The 20481-nt window shown below is 39.4% G+C and overlaps 2 protein-coding genes across 7 annotated transcripts in view; one reads left to right on the top strand and one right to left on the bottom strand.

Moving 5' to 3' along the window:
- bmp2k (BMP2 inducible kinase) overlaps positions 1-14234 on the top strand; it is a 27710-nt gene extending 13476 nt beyond the window's left edge. Inside the window, exons 5-17 of one of the 5 annotated variants that reach the window (XM_079481420.1) lie at positions 410-531; positions 810-891; positions 2311-2443; positions 2697-2800; positions 2885-2964; positions 3055-3200; positions 3274-3476; positions 3892-4002; positions 5616-5764; positions 5938-6095; positions 6317-6436; positions 7500-7562; positions 8621-8832. In XM_079481420.1, coding sequence (XP_079337546.1) covers positions 410-531; positions 810-891; positions 2311-2443; positions 2697-2800; positions 2885-2964; positions 3055-3200; positions 3274-3476; positions 3892-4002; positions 5616-5764; positions 5938-6095; positions 6317-6436; positions 7500-7562; positions 8621-8634 — 1485 coding nt within the window. In that variant the 3' untranslated portion in view covers positions 8635-8832. Of the gene's footprint in view, positions 1-409; positions 532-809; positions 892-2310; positions 2444-2696; positions 2801-2884; positions 2965-3054; positions 3201-3273; positions 3477-3891; positions 4003-5615; positions 5765-5937; positions 6096-6316; positions 6437-7499; positions 7563-8620; positions 8833-11355 lie in introns of those variants that run through there. The other 4 variants (XM_079481417.1, XM_079481418.1, XM_079481419.1 and 1 more) reach the window with 4 other exon arrangements.
- paqr3a (progestin and adipoQ receptor family member IIIa) lies at positions 14183-20481 on the bottom strand. Of its 2 annotated transcripts, none has more exons than XM_079481464.1 (7): positions 20069-20481; positions 19447-19668; positions 19193-19355; positions 18612-18767; positions 17325-17522; positions 16961-17051; positions 14183-15550 (listed from the first exon to the last, which is right to left on the bottom strand). In XM_079481464.1, the coding sequence occupies exons 2-7, from the start codon at positions 19632-19634 to the stop codon at positions 15408-15410; spliced, it is 939 nt and encodes a 312-aa protein (XP_079337590.1). In that variant the 5' UTR covers positions 19635-19668; positions 20069-20481; the 3' UTR covers positions 14183-15407. The 2 variants fall into 2 exon arrangements, with proteins under 2 accessions (XP_079337590.1, XP_079337591.1); XM_079481465.1 differs by having other exon boundaries at positions 14233-15550; positions 19193-19250; positions 20069-20426.

Below are 20481 nucleotides of genomic sequence, written 5' to 3'. Positions count from 1 at the left end.
ACAACTAGAGAGTGAGCAATTCATGACAGAATTTTTGGGTGAACTGTCGCTTCAATTTTTGTCACTGGGTTTTGCAAATATATAACAAATGAAAAGTATTAAAAAGTGCTTGTCAACCTCGACAACACGGTATTCAATCATGAAAGAAATATAGTTTCTTATTTGGATACCCGAGGTTTCAGAAGGACAGTGACGTTATACATACTATTTTGTTGCAGTATGCCAACTTTAATATACGTATTATGTGCAACATCACAGTTTTCTCTGTTTGTAAAGCACATTTAATTTTACATTTATTTTTAAATCTCACTTCCTCTATTTTGTACTTTGAGATGTAGCAGCAGGAAGTTCTGCACAGGAAATTTGAATCAAACGTCACTAATACAGGTTTGAATGTGTGTGTTGACAGGTAGAAAACATCCTCCTGAATGACCAGGGACACTACGTGTTGTGTGACTTTGGCAGTGCCACACATAAAGTGCTGCTTCCACATAAAGATGGGATAACTGCTGTGGAGGATGAGATCAAGAAGTAAGACTCTTTCACCAACACTGTGAGGAGACTTGCTAGTGCGGGGTTCATATTTATATTTGTCATAGTCGTGGCATAAAATACATCGAATGACTTAAAGTGCCTTTGTATTACATGACCAGCATATTTACATTTTGGCTATATAATAATAATAACTTCAAATCCTCTTATGTATTGCTGAAAAAAAGCTTGACATTTTGACTTTTGTTGTTGCTTGTTTTGCTGCCAAGAAGTCAGTGTTTTTAAACCTCTCATTGTTCTTGATCCTCTTTGCTCAGGTACACGACTCTTTCATATCGTGCCCCAGAAATGATTAACCTGTACCAAGGGAAAGCCATCACCACAAAGGCTGATATCTGGGTAGGCACCAAACACAAGCACACATTCCTCCCAGTCTTTCCCTCACCCACTCCCTCTTGTTCCCGTTTTCTCGCTCCCTCTCTCCACACACATCATGAATACAGAAGCTGGAGAGCTGGTTTGGTCAGACCGACACGGCAGGCACATATGCCAAACCGGTTTCCTCCTAAAATAAGGGCTCTCGGGGGTGTGCTTTACAGCAGTCCTTCAAATCCTGGCATTGTTTCAAAGTTGGGGCTTTTGTTTATGTTTTTTGCCTCAGTTTATAAAATACCATGCAATGTTTGAGGGCGTTCAGATGTGAAAACTATTTGGGTTGTTTTGTGAAGTAAGTTACACTGTGTACATGTTCAACGTTCTGAGGTCACACGATCACAACAAATACCAATTCACAATAATAATAGATGTTGGGTTTTGTTTGGTCAGTTTGTTTACTACTGTATTGGTGTTTGGTGTGGCTGTGTGAATAAAAGTCAAGCACGCCATCATTCTAAATCTAACAACCAACTTTAGAAGGTTTGTCATGCTTCCACATGTTGTTCCTTAATGACTTTAAAAGATGTGTGCGGGTCAAGATGCATTCAGTCACATTAAAGGCACAGTTCACCTTCAAAATTCTGTCATTATTTACTTGAAATCTTTCTTCCTCTCTTCACTTCAATCCCGTATGACTTTCTTTCTTCCGCAGAACACAAAAGTAGATATTTTGAAAAAAAGTTGGTAAGTTTTTATAACAATTCCCCATTGATTAGCATTGGTTACCAACCAAGTCAATGGGGACCAACATTTTTCAAATGTCTTCTTTTGTGTTTTGCAGTTTTAAAATGACAACAGGGTGAGTAAAAGATGACAGAATTTTCATTTTGAGGTTGAACTATTCCTTTAAGCATGTTTTACGAGATCCTTTTGAAGCAAACATATGTGCATATGAGACCGATGGAAAGCAGTAAAGAAAACACTAGCTTTAGTTTCCTGGTTTCTGGCTGCGTTGTAAAGACAGGAATGAGGGCAAACTTCCTCTTTAACACTGTCACGCTGTGAAAGAAGTATCGTAGCCTCATTCTTTAGCTCTTCTTACATAAAATCCTGGATATTTGAACAAAGTATTTTCCCAATTTCCAGAGTTATTTTATGCAAATTGTTTCTTGTAATAAATGTCACCATTAAAGAAGATGATGATAGCGCTTGCTTTGGCAGGAAGATAATATGTACGACAGTACTTCCTGCCCATTTGCTAGTATCAAAAATAGAAGGAATTCATCTTGTGCAGCTGTCACCTCCACAACTGTTCTCACATTGCATTATCTACATAAGAGCGTCGAAAAAATGCATAACGTTTTTATGTGTGACTTGGTTTTTAGTGAAATTACAGATTCTTGCTTTTCTTTTTCTCATTTATATTCTCTCTCTTGCTCTCAGGCACTTGGATGCTTGTTGTACAAGCTGTGTTTCTTCACACTTCCATTTGGCGAGAGTCAAGTTGCCATATGTGACGGCACCTTCACTGTTCCGGACGGTTCAAAATTCTCCTCCAAGTTGCACTGTTTAATCAGTAAGCAGCTTTCAATGATTCCCAAGAGATCTGCAAATGATTCTTTTGTGGGAAATTGCACAAGAGCTGTGGAGGAGTTTTAGCTTTTTAAAATAAGGGTTTAGTTAAGCAACATTGCCGCCCTCTGGTGGTATAGAGGTCCTGCATGCTCTTGTTTTTCAACGATGTATTCTGAGTAGATTTGATTCTGTTTAGCCCTCAGAATGAAAAGATGGGCTTTGTCATCTGAACCTCGTTCACTTCCTCCTCACAGGATACATGTTGGAGCCTGATCAAGAAAAGAGACCTGACATCTATCAAGTGTCTTACTTTGCCTTCTGGATAGCTGGAAAGGAGTGTCCAGTGCCAAATCTCTTTGTAAGTTACTACACACAGAGGGAAGGTGTTGTTAATTTGTTTCCTTTTTCATTTTTAAACTGTTGATTTTTTTGTGCAATTCAGAACTCCTCCATTCCCACCTCATTGCCAGAGCCCCTTACTGCCAGTGATATTGCTGCTAAGAAGAGCCAGACGAAAGCAAGGTAACTGCACTTCACGTGTGAATTTCTGATAGTTTGAATGGAACAAATCTTGTAAGTGTCCTTTTCTTGCCTTGAATTTGTCTTTGTCAGAATAACAGATTCAGTTGGACCAACAGAAACATCAATCGCACCCAGGCAAAGACCAAAAGCTGCAAATAATGTTCTGCCTTTGACTAGCTCTGTAACTCCTGTGAAGATGACTGTACCCTCAGGTACGGTCAGCAACGGCCAGAAAGGTGAGAAAAAGGGAGGATGGAAGTTTAGATTTTTGTATTGAATAAGCTTTATATGTGTCCATTCTTATCTCAGCTCCTGGAAATGGGCAGCAGTCGGCTACGCAAATGCCAAGCAGCGGTCAACAGAACAGAGTTTTACAGCAACTGCAGCCTGGAGACCTCCGACTACAACAATTACATCAACAGCAGCAGCAGCACAACATGCACCACCATCAGCACAACATGCACCACCATCAACAACAAATCACCGCACAGCACCTACAGTACATGCAACAGGTACTGAGCACCAATGTGCACTATTGCCAGGTCGTATTCAAGGGCTTCAGCAGATCCATTTTTGCATTCGAGCATGACCTGTTGGGAGGGTTGGTTTGTCTTAGTTTGTATTGAACACTTAAGTCCTTCCGAAGCATGATGACTATATTGTTTACATGGTGTTTAGAAAGAATGACCTCTGAATGCCCTGTTCGAAAAAGTTCTTAAATGGTTTGCAGTATGTTTCATGATGTACATGTCATATTTAAAAACAAAAATATGAATGCGACGAGTATAAAGAATTGTTCATCTGTAGTCTTCGCATATAACTTTCTCACTATTTTGCCAGTTTTATCTTAATTTCCTGAATCTCTTAACACACAGGCGGAGCTGCAAGGTTTTGTTCGTCTCTTATTATTTTCTGTGTGTGTGTCAGTATCAGCAGGCCATGCAGCAGCAGCAGCAGCATATGCTTCAGCAACAGATGATGATGCAGCAGCCCATATATCAAACCCAGCAGCAACAGCAGGCTCACTATGCTGTTTTGGTGAGACCACCACACACCTGGAACATCAGCGGCAGGGCCGTTTGTTTACTTTTAATGTAGCTCCACCAGATTTTTCATAGATGCGTTTCTAATGGGCGACGTGCCTTAATATAAGAGAACCTTATTTATAAATGAACCTTGTGAAGAACTTTAAAAATTAACACTGTAACGTGTGGAACTCGACAAGATGGAAGCTGTGTTTTTTTTCAATTTGAAATATAGCCTCTGTGTTGAATGTCAGTGGGTTATCTTGTATATTGTATTTTAATTAACGATTTCTCGTAGAAGTCTGAAATTAGACTATGTTTGCCTTAGATGCTAATTTGGCCTCACTCACAGAAGCAGGTTTCTGTGCCAGACAGTTTTTCCTATCCAAGTGAATGTCGATAATTCCTTTGAATTGTATTTACGCTAAACGAGGAAATGTTGCTAACTGACTTTCACTAGATACATAATGTTAAGGCGGAGCAATTTTTAGCTCATTTTCCACTGAATGGTTACCATCTGTTTAATTTCAGATGCAATCTGCTCCGTGCAAAACCATCAGGGGATTGAATGGGGTGGTGAAATCGACCGATTCTCTGTGTTAAATCGTAACATATGAGGCAATTACACTGTAGGGAAATACATTGACGGCCTCTGTAGCCATCTCGGTCCCTCTCTATGTGTTTCTGTCTGTTTTTTATGGTCATTTTCTATATGTAAGCTTAAAAATAAATGAAAGTATTGTCAATTTTCACTACCTTATTGTAAAAGAAATACATTTACAGCTAAATTAAGAGACCATTCCAAACCAGTGTTTGTTTCACCTCAGGAGTGACATAAAGACATCCAACAACAATATGAAAGACTTACAGCATGACAGTTAAAATTGGCCCTTTTCACATGACATCACGTATCTTCCGTTCTTGCACAGCTGCCACAAATACGGCTAGATGATGTACAGCATATTGCAGACACCTTTTTGCTTACAACAAGATCAAAGCTAGATAAAGGATCAAAAATTCTTGTTTGAACAGCACCTGTTTGATTCTTTGTGTTAGCGAAGGTGCTAGGGTAAATACTTGAATAGGTGTTCTGTCAGTTTTTTTTACAGTAATTTCCAGGGCGACGGAAGTTGTTCTTCTTGTTTGTTGCAAGACGGATGTTAAGTTATGCCATTTTGAAAAGGGCCTATTGAGGTTATTAATACATGTAAAAAGATATGACTGTTGTATTTCTTCAAAGTGAACATGAACTTGTTTTCTTTGCAGTATTTGAGGTCTGAAAAAAACAAGCATCTTTTGACCTGTTTCTCCACCAAAATGATAATTTTACCCAAACACATTCCTATAAATAGTCAATTCAGACTGCAAACAGAAACCGTTTTGTAATATGTAGATATTTAATGTAAATTTGGCGGTTTATAGTTCCAGTTTGTTGAATAGTACCACAGTACATTGGAATGAATACAGTACAATTGTATTGAACCATAAATATTTCATGCCAGCCAAGAACCTATCATTTTCATATAATAAAATAATTATAAAAAGCTAAATAATTCAGTTGTTTTATTTCAGACAAATATAGCATAGTATACCTTTTTGGCTGAATTCAGTTCTTCTATCTAACAGATGCAGCAGTACCAGCAGGCCTTTTCCCAGCAGCAGCTGTGTGCACAAGTTCAGGGTCACTATATCTCCCCTCTGGAGTTCCAAGGCCCAATGGGCTCCTATACCCCTGTCGGACCTTCCCCAGTAGAGACTCCGTTTGTTAACATCGGGTAAGTACATTGAAGTTTTTAATTTCTTGAACGCAAAGTCTGTTTAGCTGTCACACTGAGGGACAAGGATAAGTTTGGTGTTTTGAATAACACTGTTACACATTGTTGATCATCATACTGTCCGTGGACAGAAGTTGTATCGTGCTGTAAAGTGTAACTTTTTTTGGATACAGCAGAAACACAATGTCCACCGCTGAGGTCCTGAGTCCACAAGCCCGGACTGTCAGCAGCCCTCCTGATATGTCTGGCTGGAACCCATTTGGAGAAGACAACTTCTCTAAACTTACTGAAGAAGAGCTAATCGATCGAGAGTTTGACCTTCTCAGAGCAAGCAAGTGTTTTTTTGTTTACTTAATTCATGTCCAAAATAAATGTTGTAGTGTATTCATGCCAAGCTTTTTCGTCCCGTGTCATTCATACACACAGTTAGCACAAGCCATTTCATTACTGTAGTTTTGCACTATTGTAGATATTATTCAACCTCTCCAGCAGAGGGCGCAAACACCCTTCTGTATTCCCGCTAACAGCTTCTGTGTGTCGTTTTCTCTACAGAAAAGCCAGTAGAGAGATCTGTCAGCATGGAGTCCAGCAGTATAGACAGACAGCAGCCGGTACTGCAGCCCCCACTGCATGAGGATCCTTTTGGCTCTGTGCCCTTCCTGGCCAACGCAGGCAAGTTCTAGCAGCCGGCTCTCAGAGGACCCTCAGCAAAGCCCCAGTCCCTCTTTCTCTCTCCTCACCTCTGAGCTCCCTAATTCCTCCTGTCCCCAACCCCTTTTTGCTACTGGATGTGGCCTGTACACCGCAAATCATTGTCACATCTGGAGTCGAGTGGCTAACAAAATCTATGCTAATCATCATTTGTCCCGCTTTAAACGGTACATTTAGCCACCTGCAGTCTTGTCATTATTATGTAAACCCTGTATGTCTTAAAACTGAGATTAAAAGTGGGTTTTGCTTCAGATACTTTATAAAGACAAAGCACATAGTAATACAGTATAGATTACAATATAACAACATAGATTTAGACATTTTAACAGGTCAGAGATAAAATGCAAGGATAGAAATAGAGAATTAACAGACTACAAATATAATACAAACGTATTATCTGAAACTATAAGATATATAAACGTCTTTTCAAGGGATTTTCCTTATTTACGAACGTTCTTAAATCATGGCTTTGTTGCATCTCCATGTTTGTTGCTGGTGCCTTTTGTATTTTCTTTTTCTTGTTGTCATTGTTTAGAATTTTAAAGCTTTGACTTTTGTTTGTTCTAGCTCTTTTAAAACATTGGTGAATTTTTGTATTGAGTTCTCGCTTTTCAAATCTGCATTTTTCTTTTTAAATAGATTATATTCTAATAAAATAATTGGGGTTGCCCTTTATATAGTATGTACGTTTGGAACTAATCTCAATGTCCAGTGAAAGTTGATATAAGTGTGGATTGTAATCTTGACTTAACTTTGCTAGTGTAGTTTAGTTTTATTCTTTTTTTAGGGCTCACGTTTTTACCAAAATTGTTCTGCATGTTCGTCAGCCACCAGAAGTGTCTTATTTTAAACGGCGCTGAGCAGTGAATTTTCACGGTGAAGTTTAAGGGAATTTTCCTTTTATTTGAATAATCTTTTGGCATTTACATGTTTCGCTAAAACGCATCAGGTTGGCATGAGAGAATAGCTTTGCGAATTCTGGAGCGACCTAATTTTCCACTAACTTGATTCTTATTCTTCCCAGATCAGTTAGCTACACGTTGTGCTCGAGTTCTCCATAGAGACAGCGAGTGCCAAAAGTTCTCAGGTACAATTTTTATGGACCTCAAATGCTAGAAAATTTCCAGCGATCCTCATAGTTGCTTTGTTTACTTTGTAAGCATGCCAATTTTTGGTGGAGTTAAACACGAGTCTCTCCGCAGTGTTAGAGTTGGCTTTAAACTCCTCATTGAGCCTTGTTTTTCCTTCTTATAATTTACTGTGAATATATTTTAGGTTGCCAATTCAGGGAACATTGGCAGGTTAACTTGGAGGGAGGTTAGCCGAATAATCAGAACTGTTGCATCTATACAAGCAACTCGAGTTGGCAGGCCTTTTTTTCTTGCTTTTACCCTTGCATAATTTGATGTCTTCTTATTATGTAGCTTATGCTAGAACTTTTTCTGGTCACGGACAATGTTTTCCATAGAAAACACTATGTTGAAGAATGTATGAGTCTTTTTACATGTTAACTACATCACATAACCCATGTCATTGTTACTCTCTGGTTCATAATGGCTGCATTGAGCCTTACTTTGTTACATGAGTACATTGTCAGCGAATGCATAAAGGAAGGGTTTACAGTAGGGCTTTTCATAATTTTAACCGAAGCATTATTTTCTCAACGGTAAGTTGAACATAAAGTTTAGCGGATCCTTGATGTGGATTCTTAATCTTTATGTACTCATTCATCTCATCACCCACTCAGGTGCTTTTTATCTGATAACACTTATTGTGTTTTATTTTAATGTTCAAATGTGTTACCATTCTGTATTAGATAAAGACAGCCATTCATTTTGAGACTTGGCCGAGTGGGATATTGGTGGATATACAGACTCCAGTAGGCATCACTTGTATTATATATATTTTTGAGCCATATTTTGAACTATGCAAGTGTAAGCAGAACTAATATAAGCATGTTGAGAATCATACCAAACCCACGTGCATATAGAGGTACTTTTTTAAAACACTTCTAACTTGCTTTCCTAGCACTAATACTTAAACTACACAGGCAGCATTTTTTTCTTTTATTATTATATTATATTTTGCCTGAGAATCACAGGACAGGTGTCAAGAGTGTTTATGTTGCATATGTTTCTCCTTTAGAAAGAAGGATGTAGATGATTGTGCAGCAGCTCAGATGTTCATAGCACCACCATTCCAGATGGCCTGTCATCTGTACATACACGCATACATACAACATCAGTTACAACGAGTTGTTAATGTCTTGCATTGACAGACTGATGTAAATATTTATGTATTATAATGTATAACTGAATGTTTCTTTTTCAAATGCTAATTATAAATAAAGCTCATTTAAAAGCAATCTTACATTTGTTGATTTTGTTATAGAAGCTCCTTACAAGGGAGTTTCATTGATGCTTTATTATCAAGCTGTCATTTTTCCACCTTTATACCATGAGGGCAAGATGCTCTGTTTATTAATGAAATATTAACTTGGCTGTCTTTGTCTAATGTTTATTCATTTAAAAGCCTAAACTTGATTTAAAATATGGTCACATTGGTCTAAAGTAATATTCTTGTTTAAGGGTCAAAGAGAACAAACATCTGTTTGGGTTCACGCATTCGTGTTTGTTCATAACATGAAAAAATAATAAATCGTATCTTGTGATATTAAGCGAAATACTTAAACGGCATGACAAAAGAAAACATATTTGATCCAATCATGTTGCATGATTGAGCATGTGCATAATGATATGTGCTATAGTTATTATTGTGGGCTAAACACCTTTGTTAAACCTTCGAGTAGGTCATTGGATTTAGCAAAAACATAATAAAACTGTGCTTTTATAGCTCCTTGTTGAGGAAATAATGTAAATGGAAAGTGCTTGGTCATGTGATTTAAGACAATAAGAACTTTCAAAGCTTATCATTACATTGTGACCTCTGTTCCTAAATCATATTGTGAAGACAAAGAAAGACAATCAGCTTAGGATCTGCTGAGCCGGGTGAAGGAGGTTTTACATGGGCATTTTTCCTAGAGCCGGGGTGTAATTGGATGGGGCTGGAAAAGAACACTCAATAAATGTCGTCTTCTGCTCAGGATCTTCTTATATGATTAAGGATCTTCCATTATGCTGCCCTTTGGATTTTTGTATTCCAAATGGTGGGCGTGATTAGATATGCTGTAATCCGGATAGTCTAAACAGATGCCGTCTTACATTTTCTCCTCCAAGTTTCAGACGACTTCATAAAACAGAAATCGTTCCCCTTGTTTTTGCTGTAGCCAAACTACACTTCTTTTACCCAGCCACAATGCATGCAGATATATCGTGTAACTATAAGAATACTCATAGTTGTCGTGGTTGTTTTTGTTCTCGTTTAAATAATTAATTGAAGTTTGCTTTATTTATATATTTTTGGACATAACACAGAGTTTGGCTAATTCAGAGTCTTGGTTTGCCAGTTTGGATGGATCTTGTTGATAACAGATCTGCAGCTCTGCCTGCTCAGCAGGGGGAGGATGGCAATGTTTAGCCATGCAGAGAATTTCAGTCTTTTGAAATTAGAGCAATAGCTCAATAATTATACATGTTGACAAATATTGAGATGTGCAAGTTACACTATCTTACTCATTTTAATACTTCAACTCCGTTTCTTAAGACATCAGTATGCATTTTGCTCATGATTTCTGTATTCTGAATATGAGGTCTCTTTTTTTAAATGATCAAAATCATGGCTAAGGTCAAGCATTTTAAGAGCCAGGTGGGGGTCTGACCAACAATAATCTAGATTTTTGCTATTTGAAGTATTGAGAATTTATTTGCCGCAATTATAATTATTTGACCAAACCTCATTACACACGCAAAAGCAAATATAAACTCATAGTTTTGATTGTATTCTATAATAAATGATTATCAATTATTTAAAAAATTATTTTGGGCCGTTTCCTGTACTGGCATCTTAAAGTTCGTTGATTTTTGTCTGGCATTTTTTTGAGCTCTCCGTAGAAGGTATGTTTACATGCGCCAGTTTTTGTCAATCCAAATCATTTTGAATGCAGATAACAAAATGTGTTTTTATTTGTTCCCATACATTTCCTATATTCTGAAAAAAATCTGTGAAAAAGACTGTCAATCGAGCTTCATCTTTTTAGTGAGTTGTGAGCTTTCACGTGTTTAATGAAACAAAATTCTTTTTTTGCTTTATGTAATGTTATGAAAGTATACATTAGTCCTGCAAACATGTGCCACCGTTCCCTTAAAAATGTGTATTGCCATTGCCTATAAATTCAACTATTGTGGCGAATATCGTTTGATTTCTAATGTTTAAGGGATAGTTCATCCAAAAATGAAGATTCTGTCATCTCCTCACCCTCTTGTCATTTCAAACCTATGACTTTCTTCTGCACAACACAAAAGAAGATATTTTAAAGAATGTTGGTAACCGAACAACGGCAGATCCCATTCACTTCTATTGTTTGGACACAAAACTAATGCAAGTCAATGAGTACTGCCCCAGTCCAGTGACCAGCTTTCTTCAAAAATCTTCTTTTGTGTTCTGCATAAGAATGAAAGTCCTGTTTGAAATGACGAGAGGGTGCCCAAATGGGTGAACTATTCCTTTAAGACAAAAGATAAACCAAAACTCCTCATGTGCACGAGGTAGTTTTAAATCTGAATGCTAAACAACTGTAATTCATTTTCATGCATAATTGATCGGGGGACTTCAGGCCTACACAGCTTTTCCAAAATGGTGTAAATTTCTACTTACAATATACCAACAAAGGTTGGAAAAGCCTGAAGGCTTTTCAGTCCAATTGAGTAGCTACTGATTATGAAGTGAATATCATATTATTAACTTGTTTAACTTTTTTTCAGGAGCTGGTGTGCAAACAGCGGAGTGTCCAATTGAGAAGGCCGGTGTTGCTACGGCTGGACCACCAGCTACGCAAGATGTCACCCTGCCGTCTGTCAAGGAACCCAAACCTGCAAAAAAAAGTAACTCCACTAGTGCAATGTCCCAGAATGCAGGCGAGGAGTCTGACAGCGATTTTGAGTCTGACCCGCCCTCTCCCAAAAGCAGTGAAGATGAGGAGGTGGAAGAGGAGGAAGGTCTTAACAGCGAACATGAAGACACAGAGCCTGAAAACCTGGGTCAGAGGCCATTGCTCATGGACTCTGAGGAAGAGATAGATGAAGAAGAGGACAAACAAAGCTCAGATTCAGACTGTGACCCTAAGTCAAGAAGACCGCTGGACCAACCGGCTCCTACTGTGAAAGATGAATCTGGAACCAGCGTAATCACTCCATCGGATTCCCCGAGTGTCACCATGTCTGCTGCAAGCCTCATGGATGTGTTTGGTGCCATTCCTTTTGTTGGCAGCAGTCAGGCCCGAGTATCACCAGAGAGCATCGATATTTTTGCCAAAGCCCCGTTCAGGCAGGCGAGCCAGGAGAACGCTGTGGAAGAGATTGATGTGTTCACCAAGGCTCCTTTCAACAGAAACCTCTCCAAGTCCAGCAAGAGCGGTGACGGCCCCAGTGGCCAGACGACGCCCGTTTCCCCCGACACTGTGGATGTATTTGGCTTTTCGCCTTTCCAGCCCAGCCACGTAATACCCACCTCCAAGAACCAGGAGGATATTTTTGGCCCAGCGTCATTTGATGAAGCAAGCCCCCAGCAACAGAGACAGAAGCAGCGCAGCCTCCAGAAACTCTCCTCGCGGCAAAGACGAACCAAGCAGGAGGCCGGTGGCAACAATGGGAAGCGCCACCACGGCACACCCACCAGTGGCAGAAAAAGCAACAAACTCAGCTTCCGTACCCCTGAAGGGGTGCGAAGGCACAAGAAGGTGGGCAGAAAGGACTCGCAGAGCAGCAACGAGTTCCTCAGTGCCTCCGACTCCAAAGAGAACATCAGTATTGCCCTAGGAGAGGTTATGGAAAAAGGAGCTGCGCTCCCCCCGGAGGAGGCCTTATCGGACCCATTTGACACCAAGCCTTTTCATTCACAAGATGGCAGCCGACACGGTCAGCACCAGAGCTTGGGAGACAACAAAAGTGAGATGAATTCATCCAATGGCAGGCCAAGAACCAGCTCACAACATAGTGTTTTTGACGGAAATAAGATCGATGACTTTGGCGCCGTACCTTTCACAGAAATGGTGGTCCAGAGTGGAGCTCCACAAACCCCACAAATGGATCTTGACCCTTTTGGAGCCGCACCTTTCCCATCAAAGCAGTGAATGTCTTCCAGCACATGTTTTCACACACACTGCTACATTATGCAACGTCCAAGCAGCTTTTTTAAATGTACTTAATGGACGGCAGCTTTGTGCTGTGCAGCCAGTGGGGACATAGGCCTTTAAATTAGATAACATCCACCTTTTGTAGTTTTCTAAGTATTTTAATACCTAACTGGACAGATATAACAATGTTTTCTTTTGTGACTTAAACCTGTTTGTTTTTGAATAGGCTTTTCAAAGCATATTCTTTAGCCTTTGCTCACTAGAAAGCCTTCTATGCTGCATAAGCGCTCTTTGCTCAGTAAAAATTGATTGTTTTGGGTGAAAAAACATAGAGCATTGTGACTAAGTTTGTACTCCATCATTGACCACGGAGTTGGTAAAGCTCCTGGCGTGGATCTACCAACATTAGTTTAACACCATGAAGCCTTATCTGGGTAATGACCCACCCTGCTTTACAGTACCACGAATACATGATGGCTGTTGTAGCCCATTTGTGTCTAGTTGAGGTCTTCTCCATTTAAAAGTCAGTGACACATTGATCATTTTATGCATATTTTTACATTTTTAAGTGCATTCAATATTTTCTGTTCTTTTTTATAACGATCTTCTTTCTAAACACATACATGAAAAGGGATGCTCATTTTCCTTTCCAAAATTAAGATCACACCTTAGTCACCTTATTGTTGATTTGACGCTACTTTTGAATATGAAAAAAATTGTTTAAATTATGTTCTTGAATAATTTTTCTTTAAGAGGCACAGGAACATTATTGGTAATGTCAGTATAGTAATACGGAAGATTTTAACCTAGAATTGAGAACAAGGGATTTATATATACCCTTAGTTTATTTGTTCCATGCAGAATTATTTGTTCCACGCAGAATTGTTCCATTCCATCCAACTGTACAAACATTCTTCCATATATCTGCGCGTTCAGCACGACAACGAAGCACGACAGTTTTTTCAAACCTGTATACATTTCGTTGTCGTGCTGAACGCGCAGATATATGGAAGAATGTTTGTACAGTTGGATGGAATGGAACAATTCTGCGTCACCATTGACTATCATAGTAAAAGTAGCTGTAGGGAGAAAACTAATATGATAGTCAGTAAAACTATTACTATGGTTTTTCACATTCCTCAGAATATAGTTTGTGTTAAACAGCAAAACAAAAAGGATACATGTTTGGAAGTACATGAGGGTGAATAATGACAGATTAGTCCTTTTGGGCTGAAATGTCCCTTTAAGGTGAATATTTGAAGACACTAAGGGTATCACACATAAAAGGTGTCACATCTGAATAGGAAAGATGAAAAGGGCCGTTTGGATGACATTCAAGACCAAAAATATTTTTTCATGTTTTTCTTTGTTTTCAAAGACTAAAGTTCCTTTTACATTTGTCTAATATGTAGTACTGCACTCTCTAACAATGCAATATGAAATATTATTTTTTATTTGGTGATCAGTGGTCTATTTTATTTTAATAAATACAACAAAGACAAAAACTCTAATAACAGTTTACATCATTTATTTCTATGAAATGGAGTGAACAGAATTTACATAGAAGGAAAAACATATATTCAGACAATTCCTCTTTTATGAAGCGGCATATCCCAACATATGTGGTAAAAATAACTTATGCACTCATGATTCAGTAATAGCTCACAAAAAAACTTTACAATCAACCTGTCAAGTATAATGTGTCACACTAGCCAACAATAAAAAAATGTCAGTTTAAAGAAATCTACAGGTTATAAATGAGGAACATGTAGCTGTATTTCACAAAGTCATGGTGTCTTTAAAGCATGTCTCATCCCTTAGTTTAACATTATAAACCCACGTGAGTTCAATTCTGTCTTGGGACACCCAGGGCCCAGTTGCATAAACTTAGCTGTTAAGACTGTGTCTTCACTAACCAGCAAGTAGTTAAAAGACTAATCAGTCTTTTCATATTTCAATTAGTCTAATCTACCTTTTTATGTAACTGATTTAAATAAGTTACGACCAGTCTTGAGGAAAGACTAGTCTTTTCTAAGCAGTTTATGCAAAAAGTCAACAAGACAACTTCCTACAGCAATACAAATTGTACATGTTTAGAAATGCAGCTACCCATCAAATACTTGCTTACCAAGGAACAACATCTACTAAACCTCTTTGGTTTATTTTGTTTCACAAGTGAGACTAATATAGTGTAGTGTACATACATTTACGTAAAACGTGTTCCAGCAAATGGTTGTGAGTAGGCCTGTATTCTAGATACAGATGCAAAAAGTAGAAACTGAAATAGCATTGCACAAACAATTCTGAATGCATAACTATTACGTAACAAACCCCCGCATTACTGATCAATACTGCATGTTACCTCAACACAGACAGAAAAATACATTCTTTGTGCCCTTCTGCTCTTAAGACATAGAAACCCATCCCCTGGCAGATGCTGTGAAATGATGCTTCGCCTTAAATTTGAAAATCCTAAATCTGCTTTACAATATGCGTGTTAAGAGCCTTTTTATAACTTATGATAGCCACAGCTATATGCACTTTTACAAAATGTAAAAAATGTCCAAATTACCAACAATTAAAAAATCCATACACCTCGCTAACACATAAACACTAACTGTGTTGAAGCCTAAATATATTTTAAAACAGTAAACAGCGGTCCTTATGTGTGACACGATGAGTCTAGGAATGACGAGGGGAGTCTGGGCAAGGATGAGAATGACGGTGGTTGGTTAAGAAAAGTGCAGACTGATGCCACCAGTAGAACATAAGCACAACCAATATGTGCCAGATCTGATGGCTGGAGCCCAGATAGTTTAGCTGACCTAAAGAATTTCACAGAAAAAACAAAACATTAAAACTTTGATACGTTTACAGGCAAAATAAAAACATCAATGTATGTCTGTTTAAAGGGGTGATTCGCCGGAAAAAAATTGCTTTTCTTGGTCTTTGGTGTGTTATAAGTTGCCCATGCATGCATTAGAACAAAAGATGCATTTTATCTAGAAGCGAATGCTCACCCGGACCTGCCTGAAACGCCTTGTGTAAGCACACCCCGGCAAATTAACGTCAGCTCGTGGTATGATTTGACTAAGACCGCCAAAATGTAAACGCAAGTAAGGTGGGTGGTCTTGTAAATCTCATTGTACCGGTCTGTCGCCATGTCGCAGAGACAATGTGTTTCTTGCTAAACGAATGCCTCTTTGTTTGCCCTGCCAAAGGACGAGGCAACTTAAAACAAATGGTTACATTTTATGTACAATACTGTTCCAGAAAAGTACAGTCTGAAGTGTGCGCAGCGCATTTCACAGATGATTGCTACACGAACCTGGGAGAGATCAAGACTGCACAGGGGCTATTCCAACAGTTAAAACTCTGCAAGGACTGTTTGGCGCTTCAGATTCTGAATGTATATTTTCAATGTAAAATACTTTTTACGGACTAACGCGAGTTGAGTTTGATGTTGTTGTTTCTTTGTGTAATGCAGACAGACAAATGCAGACACGGGCGCAACATGGAAAAAAGACAACATAAGTCCTAATAATCAGTACTTCTGTTCCAACTAGAGGCAACAAATGTTGTGTTTTTTTAATGGGGTTTATTGTCTTTGTTGAGTGGTGACGAGATATGGCGCAGCACTGGTTGATCAAGAAGGGCCGAAGCACTTGCGGTATTTATTATGTTACCATTCCCTGCTGTAATGCGAGCTTGTTTCTCTCTCACACAAACTCTGTATGATGTATATGGTTGTTTGTTTATAGTCAATTACTCTTGACGCACTAGTGAACTGGCCATTTCAGAGCGATGAGCTATGTAAAATATCAGCGCATTTCAGAGAGGCGGAACAAAGAGGAGATACAAACATGCACGATGTGTGGAAAATACTGCGTTTTTTTTCAACCTTAAATCATGTATACACATTGTTTTACATCTAAAGCAAACAATTATATTAGTTTTAGCTGTGTCAAATGACCCCTTTAAGCATGATATTTTTGCTTTAGACCATTTCAAAGCCGCAATAAATAAATTCTCTGTCACTTACATTTGAAAATAATTGACATTTACTACGAAATCCAAAGAGCACTTCATTTTTCATCATTATAATGATATTACATTTATGAATTACGGTAAATTTAGGAGATATATTTTATATATTTCTTTCTTTTTTAACCAAAACCAACAGCATAAAAGGAATAAAAGTGAAAAGGATATGAAAGGATCAACTGAATCTGTACCTGGAAAGTACCGTTCTGGGACTTTGGAGGTATAGAAGACGATGGCAGCTACAGCAAGTACGTACATTATCAGCACACGGAAAAATAATTCCTAAAAAGGGCCACAATAGGTCTTTTAAAATATGTTCTCCGGTTGATCAAATATAAATATATAACAACACTTACATTGTATTTGTCATTCAATTACATTTATGCATTTTACGGATTTGGCAGATGCTTTTATCCAAAGTGACTTACATTGCATTATACATTTAGTTTCTTAGTATGTGCAATCCCTGGGATCGAACCCATGACCTTGGCGTGGCTAGGGCCATGCTCGAACCGCTGAGTTACATGAACACTGTACTGACTAAAAGAATCTTACCTGGACTATGCCTGTGCTGAACCCCCCGCTGAGCCAGATCCAATGAACAGTCGGGATTAGGCCGTATCCTGCGAAGGCACAGAATATAACAGAGCGTAGCTGCTGCCACTTCTTGGTCAAGTAATGAGGGTGTATCTGGGCGAAGAACACCGCCAGCATCATAGCCAGAACAGTTACCAGGTACACCTGCCGCCAGTACTGCACACACACAAAATACAGATAACCAGCTTGCTTTTGAACTATCTTGAATTCATGCGCACAGTACAGACAGTACACAGTACCGTCTTTCCTTATGCAGGAATAAATGCATTTCACTTGTTCTGCGGCAAGAAAAAGCAATGGCGAAAACAGTCTTTCTTTCTCTTGGGGCACTTGGCTGATTGAGTAGTCATCCAAAAAGCAAAGCTAAACACTTGGCAGGGGGAAAGTGGAGATGGCTCACCCACGTGTGAATGTCATATGGTGGGGAACAGGAGTGACGGAGTGGGTCCACGAACGTGGCCATCTGCTTTGGGCTGGAGCAGATTTCTGCCGCATTCTGGGGCACAATAAGCCAGCACTTCCAATATGTGGGGAGAACCATGTGGAGCAGCGTGGCCAAAAGCGGTGGCGCTCGGCAAATAGCAAGTGGGAGTGGAGAGGACGAGACCAAGCAGCTTGCTCAGGATATCCAAGCTCCAAGTTTTCAGAAAACTTCACCGAAATCTCCGCTCCGTTTTCGCTTGAAACAAAGAAGATTCAGAGCCAAGCATCGCCTCATTTCATACAGGCAGTACAAAGCCGCTCCACGGGGGGTCCATTGTGTAAACCGACAGGAAGAAACGAAATACAGTCTCTATAGTGCTAATCTCAGAGGAAATTCAACATGTTACACATTCTAATGTTTTTATGATAAAATTGTTATTATACACGTAGAATATGTTGTACTACATCAATTTGGACAAAGCATCTGCTAAATAAATTGAAGTAAACATAAAATAATTTAATCCATTCCATCCAAACCCACTACACCCACATACTAGTTTTCTTCTAAAGGGAACACACAGTATTTTTGCAACACAGAACACACACACACCAGACTGTTTTTCCCCAGGAACAGGTGAACTCTTGCTCTGTATCTGTTGCACAGGTAACATATGCCCAAAACAAAAGCATGCCAACCATCTGCTGCTAGAGACGACTGTGGGATGATGCACCTCAAGCTACACAATTAATCTACACGTCCACTACCACCATAACCTCCAAACTCTCTTGCTCCTCCCCCTCCGTAACAGATGTCGCACGTACGTTATTGCAGTAGAAGGCATAGAACACTCCTGGAACGTAACAGCCTATGATTCCAATGGAGATGCCAGCGTAGTCCATCACCATCCAGCGGCGGCTGGTCTTTTCGGAACGGTGACAGCAGAACAGGTGATACCCCGCAGAACACAGCATGCACACCTGAACGGTAACACAGAGAAACATTATTAATTTAAGGTAACATGTTAGCCAATGAAAGGATTCATTAATTACATTTTTGGGAGAGAATTAGCAAGGACACTTTGCCTAATCCTAACGTTTGAGAATGGCTGCCAAGGATAAAAGCTGCTACTTTCTGTCTATTACCAATGGCATGATAACAGCCTGTAACAGATCTAGAATTAGACAGGGCCAAGTTTAGGAGGTGACAAAAACGAATATACTCTTTCAACTCTAGCATCCCATCAAAAGGTCCTGCGATCACGTATTAGAAGTACTAATCCAAAATCTGTTTTTATAGCTACGATGGCCCTCATCCAAAAAGCATACACGGTTACACAATGAAATGGGATTGTCACCCATTTTGCATCTGCCAAATGCAAAATGTGTAACCAGCACGGACATACCTGGAAGCAGAATAGTCCTATAGAATAGATGACATAATCCTCTCTGGACGCTCCTAACCTAGGCAGCACAGCCAGCAAATCATAAACTCCCAATGTGAAGAATAAGCAGAAGCCCAACAGGTGGCTCCAGATGTTTACCGTCTCATTGGACAGAATGAAAAGGCTACAACAGAGGTGACACAGTCGTATTCTTACATTATGCAGACATGTTCAATCACTTAGATATGCATGAAAACCTGGAAACTAGCAGTCACCTTTTAATGCACAGTCTAGAGGTGAGATAGGCTCTGTATCCATCCGTGATGTAAGGGTTTTCTTTAAGAAAGCCAGGCACCTGTTCATAAGTGTACATCCGGATCCCTCTGGGCACCAGAACTGGCCAATACTGGTAACTGCCCAATTCAATGTACTGGGCATTTTTCTGAAACTTTGCTGATGGCATGATGGTGATGTCATCCAGTTTCACACGCACAGCCCTAAAGACACAAAAAACACTTTGACCTTTTACGCTGCTCTCTGCCACGGACAGTCCAAACAACACTTAATGATTTACAGCTATATCGTTATTCGTTTCACACACAGGTTGTTGAGAACTTAAAGCTTCGTTTCGTCTCATTTAGAAGTTTGAAATGAGCGTTGAACTTAATCCCGACAGCTAACGTTAACTCACTGCCTAACAAGTTGAAACGTAAAAGCCTTATGACTCAATATTTGACAGACTGTTTATTTTGATCAACACTAACACTCACATTTGTCCCTGTAACGTAGCGGAATTCTCAAGCAATCACAGTGTGCTGAGACTAAGCAGCTAATGCTAATCACTTGAAGCTAATGGGGTTACTTAAAAAAACGCGTTTATTCTTAATTCACACTCACCATTGAATTAGATAAATGTTTACATTACGGTTGTATCGTTACGGCTCATGAGCAACGACAATATCACTTCCTCAGACTCATGTTAGCCGGTAACTTATACGGAAGGAAGTAGGATGTTGTCCTACTAGCCTCAGACGTCACGCCCCTTGAAACGCTTCAGCGTGTTCGAAGTCGTCATCTGATTGGATGAATTTCACAGGCTTTCCGGGAGACGTGCGTGTCGCGTTCTTTAACGGCCCGCCTGGATACAACACGAAGCCGTCTGATCTTTACCACGGTTGCTATAATCATTCATCGCGATCGACTAAACGCTTAGTTAACTTTTGACTCGTTCGTGAATGTACACCGGTCTGTTTCTGGGGGGGGGGGGCATTTCCACGCCTTTAAACATGACGCGGCACGAAACCAAACTT

The sequence above is a fragment of the Barbatula barbatula genome, assembly GCF_947034865.1.
Source record: "Barbatula barbatula genome assembly, chromosome: 2".
In the NCBI taxonomy this organism is placed as follows: Eukaryota; Metazoa; Chordata; class Actinopteri; order Cypriniformes; family Nemacheilidae; genus Barbatula; species Barbatula barbatula.
Note: the sequence above shows the minus strand (reverse complement) of the source record. Positions and strands in the feature narration are given on the sequence as shown.